This window comes from Mobula hypostoma, chromosome 1 (assembly GCF_963921235.1).
Source record: "Mobula hypostoma chromosome 1, sMobHyp1.1, whole genome shotgun sequence".
NCBI lineage: Eukaryota > Metazoa > Chordata > Chondrichthyes > Myliobatiformes > Myliobatidae > Mobula > Mobula hypostoma.
This window is the reverse complement of record NC_086097.1, coordinates 55204120-55217833: the sequence shown is the minus strand read 5'-3', so window position 1 is coordinate 55217833 and position 13714 is coordinate 55204120. Positions and strand designations below refer to the sequence as shown.

Here is a 13714-nt window from a genome sequence, read left to right as displayed (position 1 = left end):
TTCTAAACTACTGCTCATGTTTTTTAAAACTACATAAATAAGAACTTTATTTTTGATCAAATTAGTACACAAAGAGCTATACTAATTATACAAAGTTGAGAGAAACTGTAGATCCTTTCCCAGGTATCTTGTGATAAACTCAAATATTTAAGGCATTTCATTACCTGTTGAGCACTTTGTACTTCAGCTCTAAGCATCTCATTTTCCTTCCGCAAAGCCTTGAAGAGGAAAGCAGTAGTTTAAAAAACAAAACAGGCAAAAAACTTTCTAATCAAATTTCACTGTTATGTGCAAATATAGGAACAGAGATTATGAGAATGCATTATGGTTGCCAGAAACAGAAATTTCAAAGAAAAATTTACAGACTGAATACCTGAATAGTTTTTTCATTACTTTCTATTTTAAATATCTGAGACTCCAAAAGACCTTCAATGGACTTTACAGCTTCACTCTTCTCTTTAATGCTACAGTCAAAGAAATGGTCATCAGCAGAAGCATAATAAATTTTGAAGAAATTATTAATGTTCTTCAACCTAGTACTTACACTTGCTGCAGTTCTTCTACTTTGGATGCAGAAGAAATCTAAAATACACGCAAGAAACAATATTATTTCATATTAAAATCATACAAATTTCGGATTCTACACATAAAATGCATGGCCAACAATACTGATTTTCCATATAGTAGAAACATCTTCAAAAAAAACTTCTAAAAGAGGGGAGGCTATCTGCATAACCCTAAAATACCTATAAATTAAATACCATCAATAACATGTTGAATTTTAAAATTATCTTATAAAATTAGAACAAGCCAGATTAATTTAGTTAGATCTGCATTTCAATCCTTTCTATGACTCTCAAATTTAAAAATAGATTTAATTTTCAATTACATTGAAAAAAGAACATTTCTTTCTCCTAAATTCCTTCATAATTTTTCTGCCATTGGACTAAAATCAAGCAGCAATTTTCAAAAAATCTAAATATTTATAATTCCTTGCTTTCCATTGTGCATGGTAAGTGTTATGCTGACAGTATGATCAAGAAAGACTTCACTTTTTTTTTTCGAAATTTCAAGTAACCCAGAATTATCATTTCTCATTAGATTATAATTGGTAGCTTCTCATTTATTAATTGCACTAACGTCCAGGTTCAGCCAGGGCCAACAACCCTGACTGGTCAAACAAAACTGTTACGGAAACAACAATGAAGAATCCTTTTACATCTGTGTAAAATGGTGTTCCTGGTCTCCATTCTGGATTTGCATGGTTGACAATAGTGAAAACTGAGAGGAAGCTAATGGCATAATGAACAAAGCCCTGAAACACCATGGACAGAGATGGAGGACCTTCACTACTGCCCTAAATGCCAGCACTGTAATGGACAGCAAGTTATAGGTGGATATAAATGAGCAATTGAGATTAATTGGGTCAATGCTCAAATTCAAAAAGTAAAATTCAAATCCACAATAAATCTGGTATGAAATAATAAAAAACAAATCAGCTTTAGTTTACCTGTTCAACACTTTTCACTTCAAGTTCTTCAATCCTTTGTCTTAAGCTATTATTTTCTTTATTCAAAATCTTTAAAATGGAATACCAGAAGGTTAGTCAGTTCATGGCTAAAGCTTAGAAATTTTTGACTGCGTATTCTAAGTTCACTAAGTATCCTGTTAGACGAGAGTCACCAAGTTATACAGCATGGAAACAGGCCCGACAGCCCAACTGGTCCATGACGCCCAATCCAAGCCAGTCCTTTTTCACCTGCATTTGGCCCATACACTTCTGAACCTTTCCAATCCAAGTACCAGTCCAACTGTCTTTTAGAAGTTGTTATTGCAGCTACCTCAACCACTTCCTCTGGCAGCTGATTCCACACAGATACCACTTTGTGTAAAAAAATTTGCTCAAGTTCCTCCTGAATCTTTAGCCTCTTACCTTAAACCTATGCATTCTAGTTTTCGATTCATCAACCTTGGGAAATAGACTGAGTATATTCATAAAGACAAGGAACATAGAAAACTACTACACAGAAACAGGGCCCATGGGCTCATCTAGTCTGTGCCAAACTAACAATCTGTACAGTCCCACCAACAACCATGTACCTACCCAAATTCCTCTTAAATGTTGAAATTGAACCCACATCCACTTCCACTAGCAGTTGATTCCACACTCTCGCTACTCTGAGGGAAGTAATTCACCCTCATGTTTCCTTTAAACATTTCACCTTTCAAGCTTAAACCATGACTTCTAGTTCTAGTCTCAACCAACCTAAGTGGAAAAAAAATCTGCTTGCATTTACTTATCTATATCCCTCATAATTCTGTACCTCTCCATCAAATTCATAATTCAATGCACTTGGGATTAAAGTCCAAACCTTTTCTCTATAACTCAGCTTCTTAATTCCTAGAAACATACTTATCAATTTTTGCTGTACTCTTTCAATCATTGACATCTCTCCTGCAGGTAGATGAGCAAAACTGCACACAAACTCCAAATTAGGCCTCACATCTTATAAAATTTCAACATGACATTCCAACTTCTGCACTCAATACCTTGGTTTATGAAGGCCAACAAGCCAAAAGTTTTCTTTAAGATACTATCTACCCGTGATGCCACTATCAAGGAATTATGGATCTGAATTCCCAGATCCCTCTGTTCTACTGCACTCCTCAGTGCCTTAACTGCACACCATGCAAGTCCTACCCTGGTTTGTCCTCCCAAAGTGCAACACCTCACACTGTCTGCATAAAATTCTTCCTGTTCCTAGAGATGCTGCCTGGCCTGCTGCGTTCACCAGCAACTTTTTTGTGTGTTGCTTAAATTCCATCTGCCACTTTTCAGCCCATTTTTCCAGCTGGTCCAGATCCTACTACAAACTTTGATAGCCTTCCTCACTGCCCACTACAACCCCAACCTTAGTGTTACTGGCAAATTTGCTGTTCCAGTTTAGCACATTATCATCCAGATCATTAATATAGATTACAAACAATGACCCAGCGTTGATCCCTGCAGCACACCATTAGTCACAGGCCTCCAATGAGAGGCAACTACCCACTACCACACTCTGACTGTTCTCACAAAGCCTATATTTAATTGAACTTACCACCTTCAAGGCCAAGCTAAAATCTACGTAGACAACATCCACTGCCTTGCCTTCATCAGCTTTCCTGGTAACCTCCTCCAAAAACAATTAGATTGGTTAGACACAACCAACGCCATGCTGACTATCCTTAATCAGTCACTTTCTATCCAAATACTTACATATCCAATCCCTTAAAATACTTACCAATAACTTTCCCACAACTAATGGCAGGCTGATAATTTCCTGTTTTATACTTACAGCTTTTCTTAAACAACAGAACAACATTAACTATCCTCTAGCACCTCACTCATGGCTAAGGACATTTTAAATATCTCTGCCAGGGCCACTACAATTCTGCACTAGCCTCCCACAGGATCCATCTTAAACACCTTGTCAAGTCCTGGGGGTTTATCCACCCTAATTTGCCTCAAGACTGCAAACACCTCCTCCTCTGTCATCTGTATACAGTCCATGACCTCACAGCTGCTTTTCCTCATTTCTAAAGATTCTGTCCATCATCCAAATAAACACAGATGCAAAAATAAAATCTATTCAAGATCCCTCCCATCTCTTTCAGCTCCATGTATGGATGAGTGTTCTGTTCTTTCAAAGGACCAATTTTGTCCCTTCCCATCTTTTTGCTCTTACTATATCTGTAGAAGCCCTTGGATAGAAGTCTGCTAGAGCAAACCTACATCTTCTTTTAACCCTCCTGATTTCCTTCTTAACTGTTCTCGTGCTTCTTTTATATTCCTCAAGTACCACATTTGCTCCTACCTACCTAGACATGCTAGGCACAGCCTTCTGTTTCTTAAACCAGGAGCTCAATATCTCTCAAAAACCAAGGTTCTCCTAAACCTGTTATCCTAGTCTTTTATTCTGGCAGAAACTTTCAAACACTGTATTCTCAAAATTTCACTCTTGAAGGCCTTCCCTTACCAAATACACCTTTGCCTGAAAAGTACCTAGACTTGCCAGATTCCTTCTGATACCATGAAAATTGCCCTTTCTCAAATTTAGAATCTCAGCCAGTAGACCAGACCCGTCCTTCTCAATAATTATATTGAAACTAATGGCATGATGATCATGAGCTGTAGTGTTCCCCTACCTGTCCAGTCTCATTCCCCCATAGGAGATTTAGAAAATAGATGCAAATAATCCACCTTAATTATATCCCTCATAATTGTATATACCCCCTAGTCTCCTACACTAAAGGAATAAAATTCTAGCCTGGCTAGTTATTGATTAGAATTATTTGCATAAGTGTCTTTCTTTAGTTATGCTAGTGGTTATGTTACTGGGCTAGGAATATAGAGACAAGTTCAACAGTACATAGAGTCACTGTTATACAGCACAAACATGGGTCCTTGTGTCCACGCCCCATTCTACCTACACTAATCCCATTTCCTCAGGTTCATTCCCTTTGGTGCCTTGGTGATTCAAATAATTGCCGAGAGGCTTCTTAAATATCATAAGCAAATCTGCCTACATCCCTTCAGGGAGCACTTGCCAAATTCCAAACAGTTTATACACAAAGTTCCACTTCAGGTACACTCAAATGTTGCTCGTCTTTGACAACCCACCAAGGGAGAACGATTTTTTTTCTTTCTACCTCATCTCCCTCATCGTTTTATATACATCAACTTGCTGCTCAGTTTCCTCACAGAGAAAACAAACTATCCACTGTCTCATACTACTGCCAACCTCCAATTTAGAAAATATATTGGCAAATCTTCTCCACACCCACACATCCTTTCTTGACAAAAATCTAAAAGAAAGCAGGAATTACAAATTAAAGATGCCTTACAATTATTTTTGTGGTAGATGTTTGGCATACCTCAATTTCTTCCTTTTTTTCTGCCACCTGAATAAGTCCAGATTCCAATAATTCTTCAACTGTTTTTATTTTTTCATCCCGTTCCTGAAGACTTATTTTTTAAAAAAAAGCGTATCAAACACATGAAAGTGCAATGGAATAGCACTAGATTAAACCAAGTGATAAAGGTGACTCACCATTTTTGCATCTGTTCCATCTGGCATAAAGCTGAAGCCTACATACAAAAGAAACATGTGAAAGTAGTAAGGAGCACCATCTGACAAAGAATATGAAAAATATCGTCAAAGTATTCTTGTTCCTTTAAACCACATTTGAGAGTCTTCTCAGCAATATCTTTTGCTGGACAGTTTTGAACTACAATTGCTTCGAAAAAAACTTACATAGAAAAATAGGAAGTTAAAAGATTAAATCAAATCCCAATTTTCAAGTAGACACCAAGATGGAGCACTAAAGTAGCAAGATATACTACACAAACATGAGGAAATCTGCAGATGCTGGAATTTCAAGCAACACACAAAAATTGCTGGTGAACGCAGTAGGCCAGGCAGCATCTATAGGAGGAGGTACAGTCGACCTCTCGGCCCAAATAGATGCCACCTGGCCTGCTGCGTTCACCAGCAATTTTCGTGTGTGTAGCAAGATATACTGGATCTTTTTCCCTAGAAGTATTAAAAGTTATTACGACAAAGAGATGATGTATTATCCATACTGGGTGCCCTCAACATATGAATGACATTTGACAGTGTTTTGTTTTTATAATTCATTATAAGGCATGAATTCTCAAAAGAAAATCTGCAGAAAATGCTGTTACCAAATAAAATTACCAGACTAGTGTCAATTGAATCGCATTTGTTCAGCTGAATTTTCAAAGTATTAGCACAACTTGAATGTTAAAAACACCTTGAAACTAAAAAAGAAAAAGCCAGAAACTTTCACTACATCAAGCAGCATCTGCAGAAAGAGAAAATCAATTAACTCTTCAATTCCGAGATCCTTTATCACAAAGTTACCCAAGTTGTTCATCTAAGTTGCTACAACTTGCTCAGATGGAAGCTGCAGTGCTGCTCCTCAATCTGAAGTGTTTACCACGATACAAGAGGCATAAATAGATAGGTTAGAGTGGGCCAGAGAACTAACATGGCAGGCAACCAGAAGCTTGGGGTCACCACAAAGTAGTCACCTAATTTGCATTTGTTTTTTTCGATGCATTAAAGATAAACATTGTGAGCACTAAATGCAATGCATTAAATTGGAAGAAATGCAAACAAATTACTCCTTCACCTGTAAGGACGATTTGGGTCATTGGATGCCGAGAAGAGGTAACTCAAACATTGCAACTGTAAGCAATATTGCGATAATGTAATAGGATACAAATAGATTGAATGACTTAGTTAAAGTTAGATAAATGGAGCTTAATGTCAGAATCAGCACGTTTATTAACACTGATATGAAGAGAAATTTGCTGTTTTGCAACAGCAGTAGAGTGCAACACATAAATAATACAAGATATAAATTAAATTAGTGCAAAAAGAGGGCAAAATGGTGAGGTCGTATTCATGGGTTCACTGAATGTTCAGAAATCTGATGGCAGAAGGTAAGAAGCTGTTCCTAAAACATGGAAAACATAGGAAAGTTTGAAGTCATGCACTTTGGTACTAGAAAAAGGCAGATTATCTAAGGGAGTAAGAATGCAAAGTACAGATCGATCTATGTGTCCTTTTGTATGAATCACAAGTTAATAGACAGGTACAGAAAATAGTTAAGGCAGCTAAATGTATAATAGTAAATAAATAGCAAGTTCGTTATAAAACAATGAGTCAGACATCTTAGAAGCAGCATGCAGCCAAATATAAACCAGCGAGCCACCCAGTGATATGAACCCCATTTTCCATCGTTTGCCTTAAAGCTGTCTATGCGCAGACAATTCAAGTGCTCATCAATGCACTTCTTAAAATGTTGTTAGCATCTCTGCCTCCACCATCTTCTCTAGTAGTGCATTCCAAGTACTCGCCACTCTCTTGTTGAGGAAGCTTCCTCCCAGATGCACTCAAACTCTAACCCAAAGTGATGTTCTGTCTCAGACAGAAATCAAGTTAATCCTTGGGAACTGAGTGCTGTGATCAACACTAAGTGGTGTACCTTGCCATCTCCTTTATAATCGCTCGGGACTTGAACCATACAAGCTTGAAGAAATTGCTGCTTGACTATCAAGATGTTCACTTCAACCCAGAGAACCACATGTAATCAGTCATGGCTATACCAGCATCAGGAGTGCCTACTGCTCCAACCCTTGCTCACACTTTTGGCAAATCCAACCACCTTGCTGTGCCTCTTCTTCCTGTGTACTAGCAGAGACCGAAGAGAGTGGCGCTAGGTGTGAGGACGATGATAAGCTCATCAAGGAAGGCAAAGGGACAAATACAGAAGGACTTGGTGGACAGGACCATGTTCAAGGATTTGTCAGCAGACCTGAGTGAACATGCTGAAATGATAACTGACTTCATAAAGAACTGAAAGGACAAGTGTATACCCTCAAAAATATATGGAGTCTTATCCAAGCAGAAGGCCTAAATGAACCAGGAAATTAGCAACCTGAAGGCTAGATCTATGGCATTTAGGACAATCCAGAGTGATCAAGTTCAGGTATGACCTCAGGAAGGTTATTGCAAACATGTACAGACAACTGTAGACTAGATTGGAGTCTTAGATGATGCTCAACAACTGTAACAGGGCCTGCATCTATCACTTCCTAACATGAAAATGGGTAGCATAAATAGCAGCAACACCTCACTCCCACACAAATTCAATGGTGTTTATGTACACTATGAAAGGGAGAATAAACGACACTCCTGCCAGATCTCCTCCCCACCCCACAAGGCTTCTGATGGTCTTGTGATCTCAGTCTCCAAGGCTGACAGAGTATCCTTCAAGAGGGCAACCCCATGAAAAGTGTCCTGATTAGATACATCTACATCAGAGTTCAATACTATTAACACCTCCAAACTTATCAGCAAGTTCAAAAACCCGGGCCTCTGTACCTTCCTTTTCAAATGAACCCTTAACATTTTTGAAAGATCAGGGGACCAAAAACTATGGGGAACTGACACAGCAGAGTTAAGGGAAAGTAGGAACATAGTTTTTGGACTGGTAAGGTGGAATACAGGACAAGAAGAACTCTGTCTGGGAGAAGTCAAGAGAACAAAAGATTTACATGCATATTGTCAACATTGGCAGAAGGGATGCTTTCAAAAATATAGTTAAACAATAAAATAACCTACCTGTTCAGATGTCTGAACTTGCAGCTTTTGTACTTCAGCTGTTAAAGCTTCCTTCTCTTTGTGCAAACTCTAAATAAAAATGGATATTATTATATTGTTTATTTATGAATTAATATAAAATATGTTTTCATGATGAAGTGAAAAGGGTCAATTTGTTCTTTTTGGTCTGAAATGAAGTCAGTGTTGGTAAAGCCAACGTTAAACTGCCAATGTTGAGAATGGCATACGTTAAAAAGCTCCATCTACTCTGCTACACAGATTTAAACTACCCTGCAGAATATGACATTTGTATGAACTCAATTCCACAAGGAGCCAAATCAAAAGCTCCAAACATGATTTTTCTTTAGGTCATTACTGCAGACTGGAATACAAGAACCCAAAGAAACTACAGAAATTAAATCATCAATTTCACAATGAGGGATATGAACTCAGTAGCTTAAATTAAATTTAAATATGTGAAATATATTTCATCTCATCTCAAACATTTTGCACATACACATGAAGTTGAAGTTAAAAACACTTCACTCTCATCTGTGTTTTCATAGAACTTTTCAGACAATTGAAATGGAATTGTTATGATAGCCTACCCAACTGGCAATTCCACAGAAACAAATATACATTAAGAAAAAAATTTGCAGTTGCTGGAAATCCAAGCAACACACACAAAATGCTGGAGGAACTCAGCAGTCCAGGCAGCATCTATGGCAAAGAGTACAGTTGACATTTCAGGCTGAGACCCTTCAATAGTCCTGATGAAAGGTCTCAGCCTGAAACATCATCTATACAATACTGTCTTTTTAAAAACAACGTAAAGACGTGAGATTAAAATGATTTGATATCTTGAGTGTAAAATTTCATGGAAGCATATACAATTTTATTTAGGAAACACCAATGTTGGAATTGTATCCAAAGACTTAGCTGTAGTAACGATCAGGAAATTTGCTTAGTTTAAAAATAGTTTTCTTACTTGTATATCCTGTTCTTTTCTTGTTACACGAAGATGTAAAGATTCTTCCATTAACTTCATTTGTCTCTCTTTTTCTCCAATCCTTTAAAAGGATGACACAAGTCAAACCCATAGCTGAGTTCCCACAATCATCTTGTATTTTATCAGAAGTCCATAATTATTAGCAGGAAAGAGTAAATCTTCTGTTCCTCCACTTACATGCATTTCTACTTGTTTAGAGAGTCTTCCAGACTACTCAATTTATGACTTTTGCAGTAATACCTGCATTAAATCTACACCCCCCCTTTGCAAATATGTAACCAACTTAAGATTTATGGTGTAAACATAGATAATTCATTTCAAGTACGATTTCCCTAATCTGCATGATCTAACTGGGCCAATTCAGACTTAAAACAGAGGTCAAGAATTCAGCTAGCCTGCCCAACTATTTTTAATTAAACTTCCAATCAGGAACCCAAAATGGCATGCCTCCAGTAAGAAATGATTTCACTTTTGGATAATACAAATTGGACTTAAATTACTTTCTCTTCAAAAGTGTGGAAAATAGATTTTACAGTACTTAAATTCCAGAAATGCTCCCGACTATTCAATTTGGTAAGCAATTATGACCATAAATTAAGCAGTATATAGAAATGAAGGTTACATTAGTGTAAAGAAAGGTTAGCAACCATTCTGGTCATGTTTATTAATTTGTTAATCTTCATGATTCAGAGCTGCGCCTGTGAAGATCAAGTGGTGGATGCTATGATGAGCAAGCTTTCCAAGAATAGAACCCATATTTTAATGTTTCTGCAGTTGTACAGAAGGTCATGCATCACTACTTGATTAAGATACAAGGGTCTACTTGTGCCTCTGCCTCGTTGAGGCAGAAAACTGCATTTTGCATGCAATTTCACAGTTTATTTAGACTGTGCATTTGATGCCCAATGATCTTAATGGCCTATAAATGATTATTATTAGGGTCCTTTATAATTGTCAAACCAGCATTTTCTCGCAATTGACAATAACCTCCAGAGTTAATTCCCTGACTTACTTCTTCTGCAATTCTTCAACCACACTAGCTGCTGAAGCCTAAAAAAAAGGATAGATACATGATTTAGTAAACTGCATTCTTCAGCATTAGAGAAACTTCACATTTTCTACAGAACAAGGAAAATATTCAAGCAAATTCAATAACGTTCATGTTTGCCAATAACCTTTAGCATACCCAAGAGGACACAAGATTTAGAGCAAACAATGACAACCTATTTGGTATCAACACAATAAAGGGCAGCTTTGTGCACTTTATGATGTCACAAGATAGACTTGGAAGTATGGAGATTTCAATGTCCTAGCTCAGCATACAAATCAAATACAGAAATTGGGTAGCTCAATAGATTAATGAGTAACTGCAGTAATGCATCAAACAAAAGGTATCTGGAACCTACCAGCAATAAGTTAATTTAAAAGTACAAGATAATTCACATTTTAAACATTGATAAATTGAAATTTACATCTTCAAGCATCTCTGTACCTGAGTTGCCACTTGGGCGTGGAGGTTTTGGATTTGAGCACTCATTGTTTGTTTCTGTTCCAACAGATCCTTTTAGGAATACAGAAGAGAAAGGAAATGACTAAAAGTTAGTTTACGAAACATATTAAACTTCAATTATGAAAATAACTGCTTAGTAATATATTCAGATGTCCTTTCCCAAATGTCTGATTGTACTTGCCCTAGCAATGATAAGATCTTGTTTTCACTTTTATTCTATTTTCAATAATGTTGGGGTTCTCCCACTTCCTAGATGGACCCAAAATCTTCAGAGGCACTAATTTCAATTAGATCAAAGCACTCTTTCATCAAACTGGGCAGAAATTCAAGATCCAAATAGATTTGAGAGATAAATTAAGGGAGAATCAAAAGTTTCAACTACTGTTTTAGGAAGGTATGGGAATTATACCAATGGAAATTTTTACTGAAAACCACACTTACTTCTGAGTTAACTACAAATTAACTGATGAAAGATTCAGAGCTTGAAGTTCTTCCAACTTACCAATAATCTATATAAAACCCAAACACAAAGCCTTTACAAAATACAACATTCATTTCTTATTAGCAATAGTACCTATCCAATAAAAAAAAAATCATTTTGCTGCGAAGGTATAGCTTTGTATTAGTGGAGGCATGGAATGCAATAGTTCGGAATCAATGCTAGAGCTGTGCGCAACACAGAAGACGGCTATGTGGGATGAAAACTATTTGATAAATGCTGTTGGCACAATACAACTGAATACAGGGAGAATGGGTGGTTTCACAGTGAACTATTCCTGACTGACAAAATTCTTTTGGCACCTGGGAAAGTTGGACTATTCTTCCCTTATTGAAGAGCAGAACAGCACATAGACCATGACTAAATTATGCAATGATTCAATACCCAGGCCTCACACAAGCAAAAAAAAAAAAATTCATTACCACATTAATGTCAGATTTTTTAAAAATGACCTTTAAGTAAGACTTAATGTTTAAGAACAACCAGCTAAAATATAGAATGTGAAAAGATTTTTTTCTACTTTCTTTATGCACCTTTTGGTTGAGTACTCTAGGTGAAAATGAAGAGTAGTGAAACATTTTTTCTTCAAAAAAAAAGGGAAACTTAGCTTTGCTAATACCTGCACTTGGATCTTCATAGCATCATCTGCAGTAGCTCGCTTTTGTTCTGCATTTACCAGCTGCATCATCTTTTGTTCTAGTTGTTGTTTAGATAACATGGTATCAGTGAGCTTACTGTGCAGGCTCTGTACCTCTTTGTTTTTGTTGCTAATTTCACTCTCAGCAACCATAAGTTTATTTTGTAAATCTAAAAGATACAAAGAAGCCACAATTAACAAATTAAAATGCATTCTGAACTAGAGCATTCCTATTATAAAAGATTTGCCCACTTTACAAAATTACATTACTGTTTTACAAATGCTCAACTTCCCAGCAGCTGAGCAGAGACTTTTCAAAATATATTAAGTTTTCAGTCACATTCTTTTTGATTCTCTACATAAATCTTGCAACATTACAGCAATGGTCTCAAGCAGACAATCAAGTCAACAATAAACACGGGCTTCCATCATTAACTGCAAGCAAAAAAGAAAATTAGCATTCGCATGAAGAAGACAAAAAACAAAATTTTGGTCTGACAGCAGTGGTGAGACAAACTGTGTTCACAGCTGTTATGAAGCAAATTCCACAGCAGCTTCCAATGTCTGCAGAAATCAGGAAGTTTTTGAATTAGTTACCCCATTTCTCCACAGGTTTTTATCCAATACAATATTCAGATGCACAAGGAAAGGGAAGTTTTGCTGCACTTGTACAGCACACTAGATGAAGACTTACAACTGCATGGACAGATTGAAGAAACTATGCGTTTCCCCAAAAGCTTAAAATAAATATTTGTGTTCAAAATGGAAGATTCCAAAGTAAATGGACTTGTTTATGTTAGTTACAGTCATGGGAGTCAAATGGAATTTCCAGGTTTTCAACCACTCTAGCTGGAGCAATTCCAGGCAACTTCAAGATTGACTCAAGTCTGGAATGTACTGAGTAACATTTTTCAGAATAATAGCAGCAGGAGAATGTACAATTCTGATCCCAGGCAGCCAAACACAACCTGGGATTAAAATCGAATCATAATAATGGAAGATCCTATCTTGAATGTTAGGTGTAAAAAGGCAAGTGAAATTTTTAAAAACCCTTCATCTGAGCTTTAATATGTTAGTGATTAAAAGTTATAATTTTGAATAATTTTTAGTTTTTAAAGAGTCTGAATGTTAAAGACAAAATTTTAAAGGCTTGACAGTTGTGATGCAAGATAGAGCACCACTCTCAAAGTAAATGGAAGATCACCCAACCTGCTGTAATCAGCAATGCACAGACAGTGGTAAAACGGGGGGGGGGGGTGCTAATTCACTCATTTTAGTTTCACAGGAACACAATGAGCTAATGGCCTCATTCATAAATTTCTCAGAACCAAAATACAAAGTCTGAGTGTACAGGTGATAAAAAGCAACTGCAAAGGTAGAGGTACAAGATGAAGAGAAAATACATTTACACATTATAAATAATTAAAACAAAAACAATTGGATGCAAGAAATCTAAAATAAAAATGGAAAATGTGGGGAATAAAAGGCAGGTTAGGGAGCGTCTATGGAGAGAAGAAGCAAACAAATGTTTCTGGTAGAAGACCCATTATCTCTTTCCACAGTTGCTACCTGAGCTGCTGTGTTTTCATCACCCTTTTAAAATTTATGAATGCCAGGCAGTACAGAGAGCCAATCCACAACTACAGTACAACACAGTAAGAAACATACACTCACACACGCAGCATCGCATTCATTGGCCATTGTGAAAATGCAATTGCAAGTTATAGAAAATTGCTTTCTACTTAAAAGCACCCCGATAAGAAATTGCACTAACCTGTGTCTAGAAAATAAACACAAATCTCAAAATTATTTCTGAAAACAAAAGCCTCAGCTGTTCAAGACAATTTTACCCATTTCAAAATGAATGAACTGTCAGCTTCAGAGT

At 36.8% G+C, this 13714-nt stretch overlaps 1 protein-coding gene across 5 annotated transcripts in view; it reads right to left on the bottom strand.

The window, feature by feature from the left end:
- Positions 1 to 13714, bottom strand: part of ktn1 (kinectin 1) — a 131201-nt gene that overhangs the window by 36925 nt on the left and 80562 nt on the right. For all 5 annotated transcript variants that reach the window (XM_063049305.1, XM_063049322.1, XM_063049297.1 and 2 more), the window contains 11 exons: positions 11812 to 11999; positions 10676 to 10744; positions 10196 to 10233; positions 9163 to 9244; positions 8196 to 8264; positions 5094 to 5131; positions 4918 to 5008; positions 1511 to 1579; positions 545 to 582; positions 374 to 464; positions 165 to 218 (listed from right to left, as the gene is read on the bottom strand). In XM_063049305.1, the coding sequence (XP_062905375.1) occupies positions 165 to 218; positions 374 to 464; positions 545 to 582; positions 1511 to 1579; positions 4918 to 5008; positions 5094 to 5131; positions 8196 to 8264; positions 9163 to 9244; positions 10196 to 10233; positions 10676 to 10744; positions 11812 to 11999 (827 nt within the window). The remainder of the gene's footprint in view (positions 1 to 164; positions 219 to 373; positions 465 to 544; positions 583 to 1510; positions 1580 to 4917; positions 5009 to 5093; positions 5132 to 8195; positions 8265 to 9162; positions 9245 to 10195; positions 10234 to 10675; positions 10745 to 11811; positions 12000 to 13714) is intronic.